Source organism: Oryzias latipes, chromosome 5 (assembly GCF_053564925.1).
Source record: "Oryzias latipes strain Hd-rR chromosome 5, Olatipes_Hd-rR_3.1".
Lineage (NCBI taxonomy): Eukaryota > Metazoa > Chordata > Actinopteri > Beloniformes > Adrianichthyidae > Oryzias > Oryzias latipes.
The window spans coordinates 30,770,868-30,795,000 of record NC_136241.1 but is presented as its reverse complement, the minus strand read 5'-3'; the positions used below and the strand labels follow the sequence as shown (position 1 = coordinate 30,795,000).

The window sequence follows — 24,133 nt, the reverse complement described above, 5'->3', positions numbered from 1 at the left end:
ACTGGAGGACGATGAGAAGTTTGTGTCTATTTATGGAACTGAAGAATACCTGGTAGGAAAACGTCATTACAAAAAAACACTGCAGTTTTTAAATGTATGTATCTAGTCATATTTATTTTGTTAGGTAAGACAGGGGGATATTTACATAATTTTTTAAACTATGGGATTACAAAACATGACAAGAAAGGCTGAGAAGTTATGAATAATTTACATGCTGATCTGTAAATTCCTAATAAATAAAAGAGGGTTCACCAATTTTTCATCAACTTTTACTGCTATTCAGTATATTGGAGTAAAAGACGGTAAGAGAAAGGCAAAAAATATATCTTGACTAAGCTGCAAAAGTGTGGTTTCTGAAAGAGAAGAGACATAAAGTAAATCATAATCATGTTTTTATTCCAAATATTTAATGAAACATTGAGGTTTAAGTGTTTTAGAAGCCAAAGGGTTTTTTCTTTGTTTGTGTGTTCATTATCATTCAGGACCAAGAGCAGGATGGTGTAGAAACAGAGTTACAGCTTATTAAGAATAATTATTAAGAAACTAGGACATTTAAAAAAAAATACATGTCATTCATATTTCTTTATTCAGAACATAAATTGTTTTAATGGTGACAGAAGAAGGCGAGGACCGTAATGTTGGGACGAGGCCTCACCGTGTGTTTTGGTCCTCCCCTTAGGAACAACTAGGAGGCCGTGCCAGAGGACCTCAGGGTCCGCGAGGGCTCATACTTTAAAATAACATCATTTAAATAAGAAGGCCCAAGACCATAAAAACATTTATAAATCATTAAAAGACTCTTAAAATCAAAGAAAGAATAGGTGCCAGTTTTTATTATATTGTAAAACTTTGGAAATATTTATTACCTACACCATTTTTGTCTTTAATAGTCACTTTTGAAGCCTGTTGTTTCCTCTGAAGGTAACAAAAGAGGTTTCAGTGGACTGTTATCATTTTCAAAAGTCTTTTTGATCAACAGCACGTGTTGAGCAGCAACGTTTGAACATGTAAGCTGTTGTTTTGTTGTGTTGCGCAGCACCCAGACATGTATGAGCGAGCTGTGCTGCGAAAGCATCACCAGAAAACCTACGGCGTGAGCGTGGACCTGTGGAGCATCGGTGTGACTTTGTACCACTCCGCCACCGGGAGTCTCCCCTTCACCCCGTTTGAAGGGCCCAGAAAGAACAAGCCCGTCATGTGAGCCAACACCCAAGACGGTCCTGACAGCCGTGTGAGCTCCACAATCGAAACCTCTTTGTTTCACTGTAGGCACAAGATCACCAGAGAGAAGCCAATACATGCAATAGCGGGTGTACAGCGGGTGGAAGGCGGGCCGATAGAGTGGAGCTACCATTTACCTCACAGCTGCCAGCTCTCCAGGTGAGAGGAACATCTGTCATTTTTAAGAAGTTTGGGCGTTTGTCCTCGCTGCTCGTGCTCCTGTCTCCGCTTTGGTTCTCTTTGTTCGCAGGGGTCTGAAGGTGCTGCTGGTTCCAGTACTTGCAGGTATTATGGAGGCCGACCAAGAGAGATGTTGGGTTTTTGACCAGTTCTTCACAGCCACCACAGATATTCTGCAACGACAGCCAGTCCACGTCTTCTCGTTACAGCAAGCGACGGCTCACAGTATTTATATGCACCATTACAAGACGTACGTCTGCTCTGGCCTGTCTTCATCACTGTCTCTCTGACCCTTTTCAGACATTCGGAAGCTTTTCTTCAGACTTTATGAACTAGCGTTCACCAGGTTCATGGGTGCTCTCAAACATCTGATTAAATCAAACAGCAGAGCACATTTTATGAGTTTAACCCGCCACATAGTGACATATGTGGCTGGGTTTGTTAAATTCTTATTCATCTTTACTTAAAAAATGTCTTTTCAAATCATTCAATCTAGGGATTTCCTTGTGTTATTTTTCCGTAAAAATGTATTTGGTTTAATCACTGACACCTCCTTATTTTATTCTGAAAGTTCCATCTGTGTTTGTCTCCCGTAGAATTCTGAACGGCAAAAATAAACCCGAAATGTTCCGTGAGAGTTTTGCAGAGAAAAGAATGGATAAAAAAAGAAATCATTAGCAAATTTGTAAAGTTTTTCAATATCTGGTTGTAATTCAGTGTATTTGTGGTGTAAAGTCAGTTGTTTTATAACAGGAGTTGCTAGAAAATTGCTTTAAAAACCAGCCAGAGGAAGTGAGAAATTTATGACTTGAGCTGCTTCACCAGTTGTGAGTTGAAATTTGAGCGATATTCCACCAGTCATTGTTGAAATAAAAGTTGAATTAAAGAAGTTCAATTATAGACTTTTGGTCCAAAAAAAAACCTAAAACCTTGGCCATCTGTTTCATACGCTTAAACATATTCTCATATATATTTGTTTTATTTTACAAAGAACTCTTAAATCAACTTTAACAGCAAACCGAGAGAACTTTGGCCACGAACATCTTTAAATAAAAATGACTGAAACAAAAAGAACTCTTAAACAGATGAATATCTCTAGATTTTAATCACGTCTAAAAGAATTATAATTCATGTGAAATTTTGCACGTGCTAAGTTGCTGCTTAATGAAGAACCCGTCTGTGCAGCCTTGATTTTAAAGTGAATAATAAAATGGATTAAGACGAGTTGAAAATGTTGGTAAAACACAAATAAAAGTTGCATTCATCAATGATCTCCAGTCCCCTTTTCTGAGAGTTTACTGAGAAAACACAAGAGACAGATTTTCTGTGTTTTATTTGTCTGTTTTTGTTCGCCTATGATGGATTTATGGTATGTGAAAAAAACAAACATGTGTAAAGCTACGGACATCTGAAGCGTGTTCTAGAACGCGCTAAACATGCTTTCATGAAGGCATGTCTATCCCACGATGTTCACACTGGACAGGCAAGGAGGGGCTTCTCCTTCTTTTTTCTATTGTTTTTACCGTTTGCTAGCGCATGTTCGCCAACTACAGTTGGAAGAGGCTTGGTGCAACCTCTTGAAGTGGTGCAAATCTTGCTAAACTCGCTCCAGGCTTTTTCTTTCTCAGTTCTCTTCCAATATATGAAAGACTTGATGTCAACCGAGAACCAAGTCCGAGTCCATGATCGGTCTAAGTGTGACCTGGTTTAACTTGCAATACGCATTTGATTATACGAAGAGCTCGAAAACAGTCATGGACACTTGTGTAGTGTGACTGCTAGAGTTTTGAACACAGAATGGGCCACTTGAAGGCACATTGCCAAGGTTTGTGTGAACGTACAGAACAGACCAAAAGTTTGGAGACACCTTCTCATTCAAATGAATGGTCTGCACTGTAGCTTAACTGTTCTCCCTCTTCCTGCACAGAGTGATGGTCTTCTTTGAGGAAGTGGCATCGCAGACTGGCATCAGCATACAACAACAGCATCTGATGTACCTGGGCCATGACCTGCCCCTAGAGGGCAACATGAAGGTGGTCAACCTTCCATGTACGTCACCCTCCCAACCTCTGATCCTTCTCAGCAACTCGGCGGAAGCCAGCACCGGCCTGTTCTTCAGAGAACGTAAGAAACGACCCCTCTGTCTTTGAACACATCGTCACGATGTGTTTTTTTACTTATAGATTCACTCGAATCATCTTTGTATCTATTGTAAAAGCCTCTCCACTTGTCTTTTAGTGCAGTTTTTAGCCTAAATTGAAAAAAAAAAACGGTTGTTTTCTGGGCCATAGTTTCCGAGACATTTTGACATTCTATGTTAGTTTCAATAATCTTTAGCCGAACTAGTGTCAGAATGCCGGTGCAAAGGCTGGAAAGCCCGCTGCGCACCGGTCGAGGGGGGTAGCCTGGGTATTGCTGGCCAGTCACTACCCCGCACCCTCAAACTCCTGGGGGTAAAAGGTCAGCTGTGCAGAGCATCATTGAGGCTGCAGAGAAAGTCTGAAGATGGCTGTGGATCCAGAGGGGGGATACGTAGAGTAATAGGCCACTTGGACACAAGTCGGGGGCTGGTCACCCCCGGCTGGTTCCCCGGGTGAGGGTGTTTGATGGTTAAAGACCTGAAACACCCTATGACCTCGGGTTTATCACTGATAATGTGTCCAATTAGCACCTAGAGGTGTATTTAAGAACTAGAAGATCTTGCTCTGTGATACTTCTCTGACCTTCTCCCTTGCTAGGGAGGCCTCAAGTCAATGTTTCATGTTTGTCTGCATGTTGTTAGGTTTTTTTTATCTAAAAGAAAAAAGTTGAGTTAATGCACATTTACGATCAAAATGTAATCTTTCATCTTCTCTTGTCTTTGCAGCAGAGTCTCCAATCATACCATCCAAGTTTGATGTTTTGGCAGATTATAATTTCTCAAGGGTAATCCTAATGTTTTCTATCTACCCTGTTACTCTCTATCCATCCAAAATAATGTTCTCTTTCATCTAAATTCCAGCTCTTGACCCCTGAAACCCCTTCTGTGTCTTTAGATAATAGTGGGAGTGGTCCACCAGTACCTGAGGATTGTCCACCTGCTGCACACACACAGACAGTTACTGCTGCAGGGATACTACACCTACATGTGAGACATCAGTTCGTCCTGGTCCTCTGAACGGACAGATGTGGCTCTGTGTTCTCATTCTGCTCTTTTCGTCTTTCCCTCCACGCCTCCTCAACCGTCATCAGGATGAAGCTGCGAGCGGATTGCAGCGAGGCGTTACACAGTCTTTCACTGATCACCCTTCGATTCCAGTCATGCTTTAACGCCCACAATAGGATTCATAAACTGTACGTTTATTTACTGTTTCATAGCATTCATTTATGTACAGTTTCTCACTTTAACTGCATAGACTCAAGCATGTCTCTTCTGCTGCGTTATTCTTCCAAGAGCTCCTTGTTCCTTTGAGAACCAAGTTTCAGCTGATCGCAGTCAAACGCTGCAGCTGGTGAGTATCGTCTTTGTTTTCCTCGTACCGTACAGCTGGATAGCTCCAAAATGGCTCGCCTTTTTTTTTTTTTGCACTGCTTATGTTAGGCTGGGTGTGTGAGGGCCTGTAAGAATGAGCGGGAGAGAGTGTAAACAGAGTGCTCTCGGTTATGGATAATGGAAAGGCGGGGCCCACAACTCAGAAGCGAACTAATGCCGATCTGCAGACTCTATGTCCTAGAAACAACACAGTTTAGGGGACTTGGGCTAAAAATGGCATAATCATAAATGTAAGAACACTTTTAAAATACAGTAGATGAAAAGATGATCGCAGTGGGTCTTTAACTTCTGAAACATATTAAGACATCAGACATGAGCAGTAGAGTCAGATCAATCAATGAAAGCAGAAAGAATATTTCAAGCAGTTTGAAGTGCAGTCGGACTCATCAAAGCTTGTTGGGGAAATACTCTTTAGCGAGTGAGATGTGATGCATTTGTTTGATCAATATAATTTCTCTAATGGATGAAGATTCAAAACGTATTTGAAAGGATGAACACTCAGGTTGTTTTCCACAGCCAAGACTCCAGAAAGTCTTTTTTTTTTAACCCGACTGTGTCTGAAGCTGAGATTCTACAAGTGGAGACAGATATTTATTTTTCCTCATGGTTTTAAGAAACAATCTACAACTGAATGAAGCAGCCTTAATAGCCATCTTTAATGAATATTAAAGTTAATTAAAGTTCATTTAATGAAAAGAACTTTAGAGTTTCATGTATTTAAGCACAAGACTTTTTTTAATATTCTATTTCTATTCCATTTCTTTTCTATTTTCTATTCTATTTAATTTTCTACATTTATAGAGCAACTAAAGTTTTACATTTGCACCAGTTTCATGCCTAATTTTGGGTAAATTGGAGTCTCTTGTTACTTTGTAAGCCCCCGCCTTCCCTCCTTCCAACCCAGCTCACAGCTCAGTGTCATGCAGCTCTAATCCTGTTGTTTTCATAACAAGATTACTTAATCTGGTTTGTGGGAGCATCAAACACGGCTCACACCTTAGTGTGAGACCTGTAATTTGCTGATTTCCGGCATGGGATGGTCGGTGACGGTCTTTGGCTGTTGTCTCCACAGGTCCGTGAGCGCCTCCCTCTGTACACTGCTGGCATCAAGGACTGCCAGAACCAGATGGAGCACCTACTTATAGAGCAAGCCAAGCTAACGGAGACCCTGGCTTCAGACAAGAGGTACAGTGGAAGGGCAGGAATTCAAGCCTTTCATGTAGAGAGGCAATTTACCATCGACCTCTCTCTGGTACAGCTGCCAGAAGATGGAGATGCTGCTGCAGAAGATTGTGGCCATTCATCAGCAGTATCGAAAAGATCGGCTGATTGGCAGTAAGCAACTTTTCCTCAATATTTTGTTAATACGGTGGCCACTCGTTTGTCACAGGGATTGGGTTCTAAAAATAACTTGTAATAAGTGAACTCCGCGAAGTTGAATCCCAGATGTTTTAAGGCTGTAAAAGCCCTCACTGCACACTTTATACACTTTTCTTCCACAGACATGCACATTTTCATTCTTTCTCTCTTGTTTAAACTCAAAGCTCAAACATTCATAGGACAGTGTTCAAGTTTTATAGAATGAAAGCAAAGATCTGCTTGCAATCAAAGATTTATGTAGGTATGATGAGCTGCACTCATTCTGTACAGGAGACACGGCAAAGGGAGATTGATTGACAATGGTTCATAACCAATCAGGATGCAGAACAGTGTGCTGTTAAAAAAATCAAAATACAACATGCAAAATTACACTAAAAAAATCAAAGGAAACAGCAAAAAATGTGAAATGTGAACTGTGATATAGTGAGGGACCACTGTATTACACATTTAAAAATGGATGGATGGATGGATGTATGAGACAATAGAGGTTTTTTTTTTTAACTAATAAGATTTCAGTTGTAAGAATGTCCAAATATATCAGAGACCAATTATACATTTACCAATTGTTTGATTTATTTTGACCTAACTAGTTTCTTTTTTTTCTTTTTGTATTTCAGAGCTAGCCTACAACGATGAGCAAATACACAAGTTTGAGAAGTGGGTTTAGTGACGGGTTTGTGGGTTTCTGCCATTGACTGTATAAGAGAACTGGACTGGGCGAGTAGCTCCAGGGAAATGAGGCCAATTCAGTCACCATTTTTCCGTGATACGGACGTCACCATGTTGGAGCCAGAGGACAGGGATTTGTTCAAGTCCATCTGAGTCAATGTTTCTATGGCAACTACTGTCACCAATCAGGAGTAAGCTTGTTCGAATTCCACTCTCCTTCAACTCAAAGCAGGCTCTGGGGAATCTAACATGAGGTGGGGGGCCAGTGGGCACCACAAGCTTTTAATGAGGCATCTGATTGGTCAGTTTATAACTTGAATAATTTGTGATAAAGAAAAAATATCTTAGAAAAAATAGGATTTACAAGAAGATGTTAGAAAAAGGTATCAGTGGAAGAATGGTTGTTCTGACCAATAGAAGGACTGACTAATAGTTGTTTATTTCTCAATAGAAGTCTATGGGATTTTGGCTTGTTGGAGCCAGCGGGTACTTCCTGTTTGGAACGTGAGGGAGGCTCAGTCCAGTTCTCTTATAGAGTCAATTGTTTCTGCAGATGTTTGCCAGCCTGTAAAATCTCTGAGCTTTTGCCTAATCCGGTTTTCTCTCTCCTCTGCCAGGCTCCACCTGTTGTCCCACATAAAGCGAGTAAAATCTGTCTTCAGAGAAGAATGCGTTCAGAGGTATAAGGAGCTTCTGGGCTCAACAAAGACCTGGAGCAGGTCAGAGCAGACACTCAACTAAGCCTTTAAACTGTCTCAACTACTCTGCACACTTTGCTTTCCCACACAGCCTATTGATGCAAATCTGCATGAAACTGCTTTGGCTCCAGAATTACCTTAATTTAGCATCTACCTGAAAGCAAAAACATTTTCAAAGCTGGAAATAAATTCAAGCATCAAGGGGTTAAAAGCACACATAAATGGCAAAGACCCTTTGCTTTGGTTTAGTGGATGTCACTTGTGCGTTGTTATTTTTGTTTGGCTGTTTTGTGTAGATGTTTGATGCTGCATCTTTGCTATTTAAGGATCTGGTTGAGATAAAACCTGCTTATTTTTCTATCCTGTCCAGTTTTGCCTCTCACATGAAACCATTTCGCTACAGGAAATCTATCGTTTATATTATGTTTTGTGACACGAAGTAATTCAGATGCCTATTAATTTAAAAAAACTGCATATAATCTACACAAAGATGGAAATCAGTATCACAAAAAGATAAGAAGAAAGAACTCAAAGCCTGATAAAACAGGATCGCTTAGATTTTTTTGTTAAACAACACAATTATGAAACAAATGTTTTTTTCAAGTTTCACTACCTAAATTTAAATTGGTTTTACTGCCTTAAAAAGTATGTAACCAACAGCTCAAAGAAACCTAAGCCTACAGCAACCATATGTATCAATATAGAGCTCTTTTAATTTAATCCTTGAAGTTAAAGGAAACAGCATTTGTACTGAAACAAAGCAGTTCGCCCCTGCATGGTCTACGTGTGAAAATGTGGGCCGTCTGTTACGAGAATATTTCTGTTAATGAAGAAGCTGGGATTTACGGGCGGTGACCTTTTACGAGGACACTGCTATGCAAACAAAATAACACCCCTGCTGTGACATTTTGCCCTCTAAACTTTACTCTGTAAATTCTCCTAAAATCTTTCTTTATAGGACAATTCAGATAACAGTAGCAGATACTATAGCTGCAACATAATGCATATCAAATCAACAGCATTAACTTTGTTTTTTTTTTCCTCATGTTAAATTTAGAATATTTTCAAAATAACATTTTCTTACTGATTTTCTATAAATATTTTCAATTTAGATGCCAGAAAGTGAAGAAATTTAATTAGTTTAAGTTCAGAATTTTAACTTTCTGTATTTTTAATCAGATACATATCTGCAGGCCCCTTCTGAAAATGGCTAATGAGTCATAATATTACAAAGAATGATCCCACATCCTGATGATTGAATAGCATCTTATCTCAACTAATCTCTGCCTTTATTTATGTTAATCTTTTCAGCTATAGATGCTTGTAGTACATAAATACATTAGTGTTAGCTTGATGGGGCTCTGTTGCATTTGCAGGGCTTTACAGGAGATGGAGAACCGACTTCTGGGCTTCGGCTCTTTATCGACAGGATTGCTGACAGATTTGGAAATGGATGAGATGCATTATAATAAGGTAAATCGGCATTTTTATGTTTTTTAGTTGTTATTTTTCAACCAACTGTTCGTGCGCTTCATGAATGGAGTTATTTTGTTTGACTCATTTTTTTCATGCATCGTTTTATTGATGGTTTTCAGTAAAGAACCCTGTTTTCTCCAGATTATGGACAACATCCTTTCCACGCCGCCACATCAGAGAGGAGAACAGCAGCAAGGAATCACGCCCAGTGAAAAGGACCAGATGGTGTCCAGGTGTGCAATAAATCCAATTCTAACGCTTTTTCTTTCTTTTTTAATTAGAAACCATGAAAGCACTAATCCTTCTCAAGCGCTTAGTGGCTCATTTCTTTGGAGCTGTGGGAGGTTAAAGTGTGATTTCAACTTAGCTTAAAATGTCGATTGATTACAGGTGAAGCTTGGTTTTTATTATAACCAGGAAAAAGCCTAAATGGGTCACTCATAAGTGGCGTCCAGACCAGCTGTGGAAGTTTGTTTGTAAGTTCTGATGATAAGTGTTGTTCTTTTGTAGGATGCACCATTTGAGGGAGGAAATGGAGCTGCTGGTGAGAGAGCTGCAGTGTAACAACACCATCATTGAAAGGTCATTTGCTCAAACAACTTCCTGTTCAATTTGTACTTGATCCTCTGCTGCACGACGTTGATTGTGTTCTTCTGGCTGTGCAGTCTCGGAGTGGTGGACTCTGCTGCAGCCCGGGAAGCGAGTCCAGCTCGACCTTCCACTTTGTGACAGAAACACACGACCAGAGGATCGTCTCACAACAGACCACCTGCATTTTCCCTCTGGACTTGGGGGTTATCAGTGTCAGAATGAGAATAGCAGAATTATAATTGCAATTAAAAAAAAGACATCTTGCACAGAAAGGCTGATGCCGAGCCACAAATGGACTTTTATCCGGTGCGTTTGTGCTGACTGAGCACGGCCGTTCAATAGAAGCCTTAAGTGTTATTGTATTTTTAATAGGGTTCTGGAATGATGGAGTCTGATCATGAAACAAAACCAATGACCACTCAGCCGCTGAGTATTTCATTTGGTGTGTTTCCTGTTTTCTACTTATAAAATGCACTTAAGAAAACGGTTTTCTCTAGAGCATTTTCTTCTGCATGCGTGTTCAAGAACAGGCTAAACGCAGGTTCTTGAATGCTCATTTAGCCCATGGTGTTCACACTGGACGAGCAAGAAGAGGATTCTTCTTTTTTCTTCTTCTACTGTTTACCAGCGCCTGTCTGCCACCTACAGTTGGAAGAGGTTTGGTGCGAAAAGTCCAAGTGGTGCAAATCTCGTGAATCTTGCTCCAGGCTTTTTCTTTCACAGCTCTATTCCGATATATCGATACACGAAAGACTTGGTGTCATAGAATTCCAGCCGAGCACATTAAGTTTTCCTTCAGGATCGATTTTCAAACAGTTCCATGAATTTAAAGGGACGCCGTCCATTTTTCACCACCAAATCTGAGTCCCTGATTGGTCAAGGTTGAATGTAGGGCCTGAAAATGGTTGTACAAACTTGCGTTACATCCATTTTTCAATGAAAGTGGTTGCTTGAGCGAGCATTGCTGAGGGCAGTGTGAATGTAGCCATAACAGACTAATTTAAATTATTTCTGTGATAAATACAGAGAAACATCAGGAAAAATGTGTACTTGTGATCTTCAATATTCTGGTTACAGCAGATTAAATAATCTTTGAATGACTTATATATTGAGAGACCAACATTAAAACTTGAGTGTCTTTTACCCATGTGCTCTGTGTTGAATTTAAAGACTTTTTTATTTGATTAAAGGGCTTGTTTATCCTTAAAAATGCAGTTTTTTTTATTAACTTTGGAAAAATTTTGTAAAAGACAGAAACAGGAAGTCTGGGAAACCCTTAAGGTCCCTTTTGTTTTTTAGGTTGTGTTGGGAGTTACACATTTCAAAATTACTCTAGACAGTGTGGTCTTCTCTGTTCAGGGGAATCCCATGTGTTGTTTGGTAAATGATCTACATAGTACCCATGTATGAGCTAATTCATGCATGAGAAGAATCAAACCTGACTCAAGTGGATTTCAGCCTTTTTTCCCCATCTGGTATGAAAATAAAATCAAGTCAATGTGAATCAAATTGGAAAATATAGATACAATCAGAGACATACAGAAAACACTTTTGTCCTTTTAATTTCAAAAAATAATAAACTGATGTTCTGAACAAGATAAATATGTAAAAAGTAAACTTGTTCTCATAGAAAGTATTGAAAGTGGAAATCTTTGTAGTGTGCAGGTGGTGTGGGCGTCCTGGTGGACTTTTTCAGCTGCTTGTGGTTTTGTCGCTGCTCATATGACGCGCTCTTCGCGAAGTGGAAAGTTTGATATTTTCTGACTGAAACAAGTGGGATTTGTTTCAGATGTTTTTACGCCTCTGTTGGGCGTTTCAGCTTAAAAAATAAACTGAATTTAACTTTTTAAACCAAACATCTAAAGAATCGATCTAATCATATTTTGAGCTTTTTTAAAAGTGTTCCCAGTGATCTTTTAATTATGATTATTACTTAGTCAAAAAAATTTTATTCATTCATTCATCTTCTAAATCCATGTTGTCCCTTTCGGGGGTCATGGGGCTGCCAGAGCCTATCCAGGCCACTCATAGGCAAAGGCAGTGGACACCCTGGACATAGTTTCTGCAGAGTGGCAGTAACTCATGAGAAATTTACGTCTGAGTTGTGGGCCCAACCATTGGTGCGAAGCAACCCCGCCCCCCTTCCCCTCCCCTTACTGAGAGATCGGAGCAGGGAGCTTGTGGCCCATCCAGTATATTTCCAACGTCACAAATATTATAGACTCACAAATTTAATGAACACTTTTTAATGGTATTATTTCGTCTGCTCCTGATCCACAACTATTTGAATAAAAAAATACTCAGAAATGCTTAATTTCCTTCATATATGTCCTCTATCATCAGAAAAAAGGCACAAGAGCGTGTTAAAAAAACACTTTTCTTTAGACTATGTTTTCTAATAGCAAATACATTTTTTAAGCTTAAACGAAGCAGAAATAATCCACCAAATACAATTTCTTTTCATTTATTTGTTACTTTTTTGGACAACCTCAAATCAGCAGATTAAAGCGCGCTCCCGTTTCTCTGAAGGAGCGCGCTCGTGACATTTAAAGCTGTTGATCTGTTACGTCACGCCTGCACGTTTATCCCCGCGCGGGTTGAGTTTACAGTCAGGGCACGAGCCGCTCACACGCCCGTCAGAGAGCGGCGGTGGGATAATGGCGTCCGTGAGTTTGGTGGGGCAGCAGCCGGGTCCGCACAGCAGGCTGGATTCGGAACCGCAAATTCTGTATCTGAAGCTTTCCAGCAGCAAAACCAAAAGCGGCTTCCCGAGAAAATCTTCCTGGGACAAGATGGTGTTCATGAGCGGCGGCGACACCCAGGAGGAGCCCCGGAATCAGCATCCCCTGTCGCGCGGACCCGGCGGCGGAGGAGCGGCGGCTGAAGGACGAAGGATGTCCCGCGAGAGGTGCGGGGCTCCGGCTGTCAGTGAGGCGCCACGTAGCCCGGAGCAAAGCGGGGAGCGGGGCAGCGACGGGGTCACCGCCGGGACGCGACTCCCCACCGACGCTGGCAGCGACGTGAAGAAGGGCGCCTCACACCGCAGGACGGACTCGCTGAAGGAGACCAAGCACAAACGGTCTCACCGGCAGCGGGACTCGCCGCACCAGAGGCGGAACTGTCGGAGCGGAGACTCCGGTCAGGAGTTCCGCGGTCTCACGCGGGGCCGGACGGGGGTCGTGAAGCTGGCCCGCACCGAGCCGCACCGCAGGGAGGCCTGGTCCATCTTTCCGCGGGAGATGGACCCGCGGGTGAGGACGGAGAGGGGCGAGGGGCACCGGTTCGAGAGCAAGCCCGTGAAGCAGGACTGGTGTGATGCCTGCAGCCATCAGATCACAGCTCAAGCCCTCAAGTGTCAAAGTAAGGATGAGTCCTGAAAACTCAGCTGACTTTTAGCTTCATTTTTCATCTCACTGTGTGTAACTGGGATTCAGTGGGTTGCTTTTAACGCGCGCAGCTTTATGAAAGACAACATTCCCAATCATCAGATTCCCAAAATCCCCTCATGGAGGCCTGATTATCTCCTGCTTCCAGCTCTGCCTCCAAAATTCCCACTTGGATATGGATGCAAGCTTAAGCTGTTTGGCCTACTTAAGCAATATGAGCAGAGGAAATTCAACAGTAGTAATTCCACTGTAGTGGTTTAAAAGGGCAAACTGTCATGTTTTGTTGGTCATTTCTTCTGTAAACACTGATGTTTACTGCCAACTTTAAAGTCCACCGTTGGTCAGAAAACCCCCCTCCTCTCAGTAGAGCTCTATAGACGGATATTTTGAATTCCTCTTAACCTCCCCAAGACAGAAAGTTTGCTCAGATCTAATCTGACCTGCTCTTGTTTGCACAAACACACAGAAAGACTGATTCTTTCCTTCAGCGGAGCCTGAAGAAGCGGTGTGAACCTCTCTGCTGCACACACACACCCACCCACACACACACACACAGGCTTTGTGTGGAGGAGAAGGTGCGTCCACCAGCCCCTGCATGCATGCGGCTGCTGAGCTGGCATTGTGTCAGCAGCGGCGCTGTCATGGGGAGGCTGCAGGGCAGGGGGAGATAAGGCAAATGAAAGGACAGAGCCACTGAGAGGCAATGAGCAGACAAATGGGTTGAAGAGAAGAGCAAAGCAAAGGACGACAAGTGTTTAGAATGAGAAGAAGCCCTAAGATCGGGCTGCAGGGAGAAAGCCTGGTCTGATTTATCGGCTAGAGCTCACTGAGGCGTGAGCAGAGATTACTGGAACACACACGTCCAAAGAGACTCGTGTTCTTTCTTTGCTGCACTGGAACTTTAATACTTTCTGTCCTCCGAAGCCCTTTCTGTCTTTGATCAAAGTGATTAGCTGCACCGTCGCTGTCTGAAGGAGAAAACATCCACCTTCTCGTCAGGAAGTGGACGTGAGTGTGGAGTCACAAGCTCTGCCAGGCACTGAGAGCTTCTTCTGTGTGGGAAATGGAGAACGCACCAGTGGAAAACCAAAACACACACAGCATTTATTCTCTTTTCCTTCGTCTTTGGGGTAAACCCAGTAAATGACAGGGAGAGAAGAACTGAGGTCTTCCAGCTATAAACAAATCTATCCTTTTGTTTTGCTGCTTTGTTCCTTTTATCTTCCTTTACTTTTTGTCACATTTTCTCATTAAGCCTGGTTGTTGTGAGGAGTCTTGAACATCTCCTGGGACGGTTGAGGTCTTTCCTCTTCAGAGGAATCCATCGTGTCTGACCTCAACTCAAAGTCGTGTCATCTGGGGCTCGGTTTTGACCCAATCTGTTGCTCCATTCGTTCCCTTTGATCTTCCTTTTTCCTCATTTTCCACAGTAAAGATTGTCAACTATGTGAGATATTTTCCCTTTTTTTTAACCCATTATATTCAGTAAATCAGTGACTTTTTAACATTCATTTTTTGTTCATTTTAATCAGAATAAGATCATGGTTTACAGCTGAAAGGAGACGGAAGAATAGCAGTCACCTTAATCCCAGCCCGGCGTGTCTCTGGCTCAGGATTATATCCCAGGAGTAGCGATTAAAAACAGACGGACAGAGTCAGATGTCAGATTAATGTTTAATTAAATGCCTGCAGAAGTTCATGCTGTTGTGGCTCGATTGCTCTGATTTAATGGATTTAGTGGCTTCATCTCTTTCAAAGCCTAAATAACAAAACGGGTCCTTTAGCACAGTTCCAGTTTTAACACTTAATACTTGGTTGTGTTTAATACTTGTCATTTTAATCTCTGTTGAGCTGCGTTTAAGGTTTGGATTCAGCATCTGAGCCCCAGATAAAGACTTTATGAGGGTTAAGGCAGTCATTTGTGTGACTGAAAGGATTTGTAATCCTGTAATCAGACAGCTTCATGAACTCTAATTGAACAGATGTTTCTTGTAGGAGAGCCTGATGTGACCTAATGAATGTCTGATGGGTCAGAGTGTCGCGATTTGATGAAACAAAACAGCAATCATGACTTTCATACAATTCTCCAAAATGCCCTTAATAAGCAGAGCTAATCTCACTTGAAGTAAAAATTAAATCAAATTTTTCCCCCCAGAAGATTTTACAAGAAAATATTCAGAGCTCTCAACAGAAAAGTGTTTAAATAGGGTTTTTCTCCAGGGTGGTTTCTATTGTGTTGATGTTTTGGATAGAATTGTTGTGAGGGCTTTTATTGTGAAGGGGTTCAAGGTCATCTCTTCCAGAAAACGTTTTTGAGTTGGATGTTTCTGATGGAGCCAAACTGGAATTCTGCTTTTATTCTAACTCTAAAAAAACAACAACTGACAACTGGTCGTTGGAGCCCCCAGATTTTTAATCCCAGTACAATTTGTTTGGTTCATAGAACAATAAAAGAAGAGATTGATTTGAGTAATGTTGTAGAGAATTAAATGATAGATAAAATTCCTAATCTCTGCTGCTAAAATAGCTTGAACTATGGCAAGTCAAGCAGCCCAAAGAGAATGCTAGTTTGTGGGATAATTTCTTTTCAGTACAATTTGATATTGTGTAAGTGTAAGAAGACGGAAAAGTTTCACCGGAAGCAGCAGAATAACTCTTTTCAACTCCCCCCGTCCCACTAGCAATCTGGGTTTCTGCTTATAATGATGTGTGTCCCGACTCCCACCCCTGAACACTGAAGACAGTCAGAGTAAAAAGATGTCTGGTGGTTGGGTTTCAGTATGGGCGGAGCATCAGTGTTGAGCGACATACACACACACTTCATACATACACGGAGATGTCAACCGTTTGAAAACTGATCGTGACAGAGAAATGGATAATTGCGCCAAGTCTTTCGTAAAAGACTTTCATAAATCGGAATAAAGCTAAAGACCTGGAGCAAGATTTGCGAAATTTGCACCATTTTGACATTTCCCACCTTGCCTCATCCAAAGGTAAGCGGCAGATGTGCGCTAGTAAACCGTGGAAAAAGAAAAAGAAGAAGCCCCTCCCTGCTGGTTCAGTGTGAACACCCCAGGCTGGATGTAGCTTTAGAGGGGGGGGGCAAAAGGACAATTTTATCTATGAGCTCTTGAACAAACAAACACTTGTGTCCCTAAGCATCCTGGGAACTGACATTCCTTTCTCCCTCAGCGTCCCTGATGTTTCTTTTAAAAGCAGGAATGATGTTTTCTTTAAACTTCATCACTTTCTGACATGATCTCCTCGCCTGACCCACAGGCTGAAGCTCCGTCTCTGCAGAACTTCCAGACGTTAGGCTTTACTTATCAACCCTCCAATCATAGAGGAGATCAAAATGGAAGTGGTATTTGTTTTCAGTGACTCACTTTCATGTCGCAGCACATCTCTGCTGCTCAACCTGCAAGAAAACGAGACTGAAGCAGAATGGGAGCCAAGTGATCACATCCCCAGTCAAGCATCCATTACGTAACACCTCTGTGAGTCTGTGTTTTTATAACATGGAGCTGTGCGCAGATGTAGGATGCAGGTTTTGCTTTCTTTCCGTGAAGACCAGTGTGGCTTTAGGCTGCACTGCTGCATGCAGTGTGGGTTTTTGAGGCAGGCTATATTTAGGATGTCCTCGCTGGAAGTCATTGGAGGTCTGCAGAGCCTGAGAAGATCCAAACAGAAAGGTCATTGAAGCCACAGACAAGCGTGGAGATTTTCCTGGGTCTCTGTTTGCACGGCACCCAAACAGGAAAACTGTCTGCAGAGCATCAGCCCCTCTGGAGCCTGAATGCATTTCCTATGGATTGGTTTATGATTGTTTTATGTAAATGTGAAATCACTCGCAGCATCCTCTTCCTCCAAAGTCTTCCCTTTTTAAAAGTAGGGCAGGAGGAAGAATTCCCAGCGGCTCGCCGTCTTTCTCAGTGCGTATTAATAACCAGCCCGTCAGATCAACTCACACGTCCACATTCATACAGACTCGGAGTGACGCTGGCACTTCCCAGAGACCAGCCATGTCACTGTTGTGGGTCCAGAGACAAAGACGAGGAGTTTCAAAGCTCTGAGGCAAAAAGAAAACGCAGGGGAAGAGGTGATGTTAGGAACATCTCAGCAGTTTCCCTCAGCTGCAGAGCGATATTTAACCTCTAAAGAAGAGGAAGGAGGAGAAGGGGAGCTGCAGAGGCAGAGGAGTTCAGACAGTGGTGCGTTTGGGGTGTCTGTCTCTTTAAGCGGGCTGGTTGTTACTGCAGAGTGAGTGGGTGCTGCAGTCGACTCACAGAGAGGATGGGGGTGCAGTGTCGGGAGCGAACCGGCAGGACGACAGCAGAAGGAGTCCAGCAGCTGAAATCTCCTCTCTGAGGAGGAGCTTTCGGGAGCAGATCAGAGGAGGCGGACAGGAGCGAGCATTGGGGAAGGTGGAAGGAGGACAGGTGGAGGGGTGGCAGAGCGTTCGGAGAGAGGGTTGGTCATTCGGAGCGTGGCGCCGGTGGCAGAGTGGCTACGCTGGGATGGCAGGGGGGGGCTGTGGGGGGGCTGGCGTTGGGGGAGCCCACAGAGAGACAGGGGCAGACGGCGGCAGGACAGGAGGTCCAGTGACGGTTACACGCACAGGACCGTGCCGGCTGGGTGGTGCCACCACCATGCTCCGTCCATGGCACAGATGGCATGCAGTCTGCCGGGGCAGGAGGATGGGAAGGTGGGGGTAGTAGGGTCAGGGCCGATGGAAGGGGTGGGTAAGACATTTTTAGGCCAGGTGTCACTGTGTCTTGAGGAGGTCAGAGGAGAATCGGAGGGGGGTGCCGGCAGCGCCTGCTTCGGTCAGGTGTCCCGGCGGCTGGGGCGGCTGCTAAAGAGGCTGCCCAAGTCCCGCTCCTGGAGTGACAGCCTGAGGATCCTCCGGCGCTCGTCTTCCAACGGATCTCTGCTGAACGCCTCAGGTATGGAGACACAACACGAGCACGGACAGTTGTGGAGCCCAACAGCTGGAATTCAAGTTGGAAGTTTGTGGATTGGACATGAAGCGTTGGCACTTTTGTGTAAAAAGGAAAATGATGAGTGGACAGTTTGAGGTGGACTGGCCTCCAACGCTGCAGGGCAAAATATTTGAGCATTGTGTGCAGCAATCAGTTTTTCTTTGAACTGCAATGCCCTCAAGCGTCGTCTGCTTTTGTCTCTGCCCTCCATTGGCTGATCCATCTGCCTGGCCTTTGTGTAAGAGCACACAGTGTCTAAGAGTGCATCAGCCGTGTGTGCAGATTGGCTGTCACTAGCAGAATAGTCCAGGAAAAAGGTCAGATAACAGCAGCATCTCTACTTTCTTTTTTTTTCCCCCAGAAGTTTGTCTTTCAAGAAAACATGAGCAGAAGCTTCTCGATCCGTCCTAAAAAAAAGATCCAAATGACTCAGGGTATTGATTTTCTTATTTGTAGCAGAAATTTGAGATGAGTGAGGCTGGGAAAAAGCTGCCCGCCATTGATTTTCCCGTGTTTTCCACAAATATATGCCTTTTCTAACGCTTTGTTGCTTTCACGGCTGATGATTTCCCAACGAAACATGGTTGTAAAGTGTTGGATTGGACTGCAGATCCATTGACTCATTCAGAGACAGACTGAGGGAAAAAAACAAGAAGTACTGCGCTCTACCCGAGCAGCCGTGATTCATTGAGAACTTCATGGGGTTGTCTGTGTGTGCTTCACCTGAGGATCGTCACGCTCTCATCAGCCTTCAAAGCTGGAGCAAAAGCACCGCCAGCGAGAGCCACAGCAGACTGATTGTAGCTATTTTTAGACGGTTCTCCTACTCTGGAAACCCAGTTAATCCTTTTAAGAAGAAGCTGCAGTTCCTCTTTGCTGTTTCCCTCATCATAGTAATTGTGGATGACGAGCCTTCACAGAATTCTGCCTCATAAACCTTTGATAAGTGTTTAATGTTCCTCTGGTGAGAGACCTGTTAACAGTCTGTGTGGGCTCAGATTTGATGTTTAACCGTCAAACTTCACAGGCACACGTGGAAGAAGGTCAAACGCTCTTAAATGTCATCCTGTTGGTTTAAGAAAAAAGGAAGACAAACTGAAGCGATCGCTGGTGCCACATGTTGATGTTGAGTTCGAAAGGCGGGACTCGGTGAGCAGAAAGAGCGATCCTGTGAAAGACCATTCTGATCAGCTTTTGAACTTTTCAAAGTGTACTCTGTGGTCTTTTAATTAGGATTATGCTGTTTTTAGCCAAGATCCATGAAAAAGTTAAAAAAAGTTGAATTATCTGTCACACACCTAGGTGTGTGACATTTGTTCATCTCCTGGGGGAGCGGTGAGCTGCAGACATAGCCGCGCTCGGGAACCATTGGGTGGTTTAAACCCCCAATTCAACCCCTTAATGCTGAGTGTCAAGCAGGGAGGCATTTGGTCCCACTTTTAGGGTGGATTTGAACCACTCGACCACAAGGCCACTGAGCTGGCCTGTGACGTTTCCTTCCCATTGTTTCTGCTGCCCAGCATATTTTCAACGTCTCAATATACTCTTTCAAGCGACTTTGTTTCCCCATCTGCTCCTGATTCACAATGATTTGAATAAAGAAAAACTCAGAAATACAATGTTGAGATTAATGTTCTTTACATAGCTCTCCATGATCAAGATCCACATCTTCTAGATCCACTCAAATGGTGTTTTCAACATGTTCTTATGACATTTTTCTCATACATGTTTAAAGAAAATTAAGCTCAAAATTGCATTTCTGAGTATTTCTTCATTCAAATCGTTGTGACTCAGGAACAGTCAGCAAAATGTTGTATGAAAAAGCCGGTAGCAACGTCGGTGCTACAGTCAGCGGACCGCAAGCTTCCTGCTCCGCCCCATTCTGATGCATCCACTTGCAGACGACTAGATCCGTGTACATCTTTATTTTCCTCGTCTGAAATGACATTTGGCTCAAAACGTTATGGCTGGATAGCTCCAATATTGCTCGCCATTTTTGTTGCACCGGTATTGATAGGTTAGGTGTGTGAGGGATTGTAAGCTAGCAGGAGAGAGTGTATACAAAGGGATGATGGGAAGATGGGGCAGACTTTTTTTTTTTTTTTTTCGCCGCCTACAGTCCTGCCCACAATTGGGAGTTGAATCTCTGAACTACTGCCACTCTGCAGAAAGTATGTCCCAAAAGACGACACCGGTTTTTAGATTTTGGCTAAAAACAGTAAAGTCATCATTAAAAGCCCACTTTTTTGTGGTGTATGTTATGTTAATCAGTGGTTATCCAGTTATTTCTTATTATCTTTGAAAAAAGGGTTTGGGGTTATTGGTCTGGACCATGCTGACATGTCTTTGTGTGTCTTTTGAACACATGCAAACAGTTGTTTTTTGGGTGTATTCTACTTTTATCCTTATGTCAGGCTGCAGTGGAGGCAGGATGGAGGTGGTCATAGATTGTTAGTTATACCGTTCTGTTCTTTCTGGACTAAAATCCTTATGTCCTGTAAAACTGTATTAAAAAAAACTCAAAGAAATAGCTGGGAAACTTAAGAAAACATCAGTAAAAAGCAGAATCCACAAGATGGAAAATAAAAACAATAATGGACTTTGACTTTCTTAGTTTTCATGCTCAAAAACAACATCTTAACTCAAGCTCTGACTAATGAGTAACTTACTAGTTCAGGTCATGGTCTGCCTGCACTGCAGGAATTCGCTCCGTGTCGGCTAAGTTCAAGTTTGGAAACAGCGGTTGACGTGATGGAACGAGGACGTCCCGTAGCAGAACAAAGTTGTAAATTTGGAAAAAGGCTGTCAGACCTTGGATCATATTTCATCCTACATCAGCCATATGAATACAAATGATACAAAAATCGGAATCATCTAGTAAAGCAGTGTTTGCCAACCCTGGTCCTCGTGTGGACAGTGTGGACCTGGTCCATGGTCCACACTGTCAAACACATCTGCCTTGTCAATGTCAGGCTTCTGCAGAGCCTGGTGACGAGCTGAATCAGGTGTATAAGCAGGGCAACATGGGAAACATGCAGAACAGTGTTGCCCGAGGACCGGGGTTGGGAAACAGTGTATTACAGATGTTTGACACGATTCACGGTCTGTGTCGTTCGTCCTGATGGGGACGTTACTGACGTCATCTTCTCTTGGCCGAGGGTTACATTTATTTTGATGAGTGTTTTTGCAGCAGACTGGAGCAGATGGAGTGGAGTTTATTGTGTGAAGATAAATAAACAGAATCTCAAATGTCTTTAACAGTTTGTTGATGCTTTGAAGTTGAAATCCTGACTGTAACCAGCAGCGGCCCGGGTTTATTTGGGCGAACATCTCCTCCCTTGTTTGTCAGACAACATCTGCAGCTGCGCAGATGCTCACAGAGAGTCGCAGATTAACGCCACAGAGACAAAATATGACATTCCTGTTTGCAGAAAGATCCAGACCTCACAGGGTTAGCTTTAAAGGATCAGACATGTTTGCTCATGTGTGGTGGGTCAGCATGTGCACGGATTGTTCTGCCTCTTTGGTTGCAAATGCAGCAGATCTGCCGCAGAATGCACCACTGTCTGTAACAGCAGTGTAAGCAGTGGGGTTTGTATTTGTGTGGAATCGAACAGGAGAGCCACAGAGGAGCATGAATAAATTGCTCCAAATTAGCTATGAATGGATCAGACTAGTAAAGACCTCCGAAGACCCCCTAAGCTTCTTTGAACTCCCTGTAAGACCCCCATAGCTTGGTTTAGGTGTTAACGTCCTCAGCCTTATGTTATAGCTACCAGTGACCCCTTCATCCTCAGACAGACAAGAACTAAATACGTGACCCCCCCCCCCCATCTGCCGCCACAGACATCCTCCGTGACCCCGAGAATCAGCTAATCTGTGTTTTTACCCTCTGCTGTCTGTTCCACACCCACTGTCTCACATCCAGATTAGCCGCCCACATCCCCTATCATGTAATTCTCGTCTGAGCCCAGAGTTTGATTGCAAACAGGAGCATCTCGTGTTGCCTTAAAGGAACCGGAAAAAACCTGTTTCTGCTCATAAAATGGGAGCACAGCAGACAAAAAGTTCAGGACTGAGAAACAAAACCCGCTTTTGGGGAATTGAAACTTGTGTTTTGTTTGGCTCTTCACCCCACAGCTGCTTTTTATTGAGCTCCACTCGTGGAAATTTAGCGTAGCCACCACAAATTGATTACCGTCACTGCTGTTTCCCAAAGCCGTTTATTCTTTTTCAGCCGACATCCACGGCCTCATCGCCTGGATCCTCTGTTTAGGCGGTGTCTGGTTAGAAAGTAGACAAACCAGAAAGGATGACGATGCAAGGGGGGGGTGTTACCCTGTGCTTCTCAGCCTGCAGTGAGAAAGAAGCCAAGACTGCTTTATTACAGGGAAACCGGTCCTGATAAACCAGAACAAGAGATGCTGCTGAACTGAAGGAGGAATATTGACAGCAGTTCCACTGGAAAACAATAGAAAAGATCAGAAGAAATCTTGCAGATTTAGCTCTCACAAAGCAAGGATTTCCAAATGCAGAATAGCCGTCTTTCTATTCATAAACACTGGGAGATAATTACTTTTGGACATGCTTATTCTAAATGCGTTAGCCACCTCATCAATGAAATCCCAACCTCACTCCCCAAAATAGAGCAAAACTCTCCTGCACTTTAACTTCAATCTGCTGGTAAGGTTCATCCATTTTAAAATGTCTTTTTTTTTTAAACTTATGAGTCCTTCTATTCTTAAAGGATTTTTAAATCATTTTTTTGCCACATTTTCTTTCATTGACCGTGGACCACGCCTCTGGCTCGTCTCGCGCCCCCAGTCGCCCCCCAACTCCAACTGGATGAAGCCCATCTGCTCGACTATTTAAACATGTACCGGTAGTTATAGAGTTGGATAAGTTAATTGTTCTCTGAGAGTTCTGGTACATCTCCTGTCTGTCCTGGGGAGGATCCCTCCTTCATGTGGACACCCCTGAGGTTTCTCCTTTTTTTTTTTCCAGGAATCCGTTTTTTTTCCTTATCGAGAAGGAGGTTCTAGGGGCCGGAATGGACAGCTTAGTCTGATTAGTTTAGTTTAGCCGTTACCTGTTGAATTGTATGACTTCATGTTCATTATGATTTCATGTTCTGTATACAATTAATGGTATGAAGCCCATTCAGACAACTATTGTTGTCATATTGGGCTATATAAATAAAGTTGAGTTAAAAGATGTGATCATGGATGTGCATAAGCAAACTCAACGTTTACAACTATCATAATGTAAATATGTATATACCCCATATTTCTGCCTGAGGCAGCGCAGGTCAAAGAGGGATAAATGCACGACATGTCCATTTCCTTCAGGACTTGAAGACAAACCAGAGGAGCTTGAAAAACGAACAGCTAACATGTTGAATCATGGACTTTCCAAGGAAATTACCTAAAAGTTCCAAGTGTCTTCATAGAAAAGAAGGGAATTGCATAAGAAAGAGGAAGTTTGCACGCTTTTGCTATTCTACTTTCCTTTTCTATTCTTGGCTCAAAATGGAAATGTTCCTCAGCAGTCCAGCAAAGCTTGAAGAAACCCCCTTTGGGGGGCAGTCCCCCCCCCCCCCCCATCTTGAGGGGATGCTTCTTAAGCTGAAATGGAGTGAAATTCTGTTTTAAAAACACTGACATGCCAGCTTTAAAGAGGAACATTTTATCAGCGTGGGAATAATCTGCATCAGCTATGCTGACGGTGCCATCTCATGCAGGTGGGACTTTCTTCTTGTGTTACAAGCCTTTTTTTTCTGGTTTGAAGCCAGAACCCGTGACGAATACGACATTCTCATCAGCTGAAGCATAAATGGGACCTGAGGCTAATAAAGAGTGGATGAATGATCTCAAAAATCAGGGCAGGAAAGGAGTTTCTCTGTGTACTTCCTGTCTTTCTGCCTCCCTGCTGTGACCTCTAACCTGTCACCAGAGGAGCATCCCTTATCTGAGCTCCTGCTTTTCCTTAACCCATCCCTCCTGTCAGTGAGGCAGGGCT

The 24,133-nt window shown here is 43.0% G+C and overlaps 2 protein-coding genes across 6 annotated transcripts in view; both read left to right on the top strand.

The window, feature by feature from the left end:
• ikbke (inhibitor of nuclear factor kappa B kinase subunit epsilon) overlaps positions 1-10,231 on the top strand; it is a 14,177-nt gene extending 3,946 nt beyond the window's left edge. For 3 of the 4 annotated variants that reach the window (XM_023955227.2, XM_023955228.2, XM_023955229.2), the window contains exons 5-21: positions 1-52; positions 1,037-1,197; positions 1,270-1,380; positions 1,472-1,651; positions 3,329-3,525; positions 4,268-4,326; positions 4,437-4,528; positions 4,633-4,734; positions 4,835-4,892; positions 6,006-6,118; positions 6,192-6,268; positions 6,931-6,970; positions 7,600-7,701; positions 9,057-9,153; positions 9,298-9,389; positions 9,667-9,738; positions 9,822-10,231. The exon at positions 1-52 is cut by the window's left edge and continues 130 nt beyond it. In XM_023955227.2, coding sequence (XP_023810995.1) covers positions 1-52; positions 1,037-1,197; positions 1,270-1,380; positions 1,472-1,651; positions 3,329-3,525; positions 4,268-4,326; positions 4,437-4,528; positions 4,633-4,734; positions 4,835-4,892; positions 6,006-6,118; positions 6,192-6,268; positions 6,931-6,970; positions 7,600-7,701; positions 9,057-9,153; positions 9,298-9,389; positions 9,667-9,738; positions 9,822-9,885 — 1,669 coding nt within the window. In that variant the 3' untranslated portion in view covers positions 9,886-10,231. Of the gene's footprint in view, positions 53-1,036; positions 1,198-1,269; positions 1,381-1,471; positions 1,652-3,328; positions 3,526-4,267; positions 4,327-4,436; positions 4,529-4,632; positions 4,735-4,834; positions 4,893-6,005; positions 6,119-6,191; positions 6,269-6,930; positions 6,987-7,599; positions 7,702-9,056; positions 9,154-9,297; positions 9,390-9,666; positions 9,739-9,821 lie in introns of those variants that run through there. The other variant, XM_023955230.2, reaches the window with a different exon arrangement.
• Positions 10,232-12,272: 2,041 nt separating this feature from the next.
• The window catches only part of rassf5 (Ras association domain family member 5), a 33,469-nt gene continuing 21,608 nt past the window's right edge, over positions 12,273-24,133 (top strand). Inside the window, exon 1 of one of the 2 annotated variants that reach the window (XM_023955223.2) lies at positions 12,273-13,107. In XM_023955223.2, coding sequence (XP_023810991.1) covers positions 12,405-13,107 — 703 coding nt within the window. In that variant the 5' untranslated portion in view covers positions 12,273-12,404. The remainder of the gene's footprint in view (positions 13,108-24,133) is intronic. The other variant, XM_023955224.2, reaches the window with a different exon arrangement.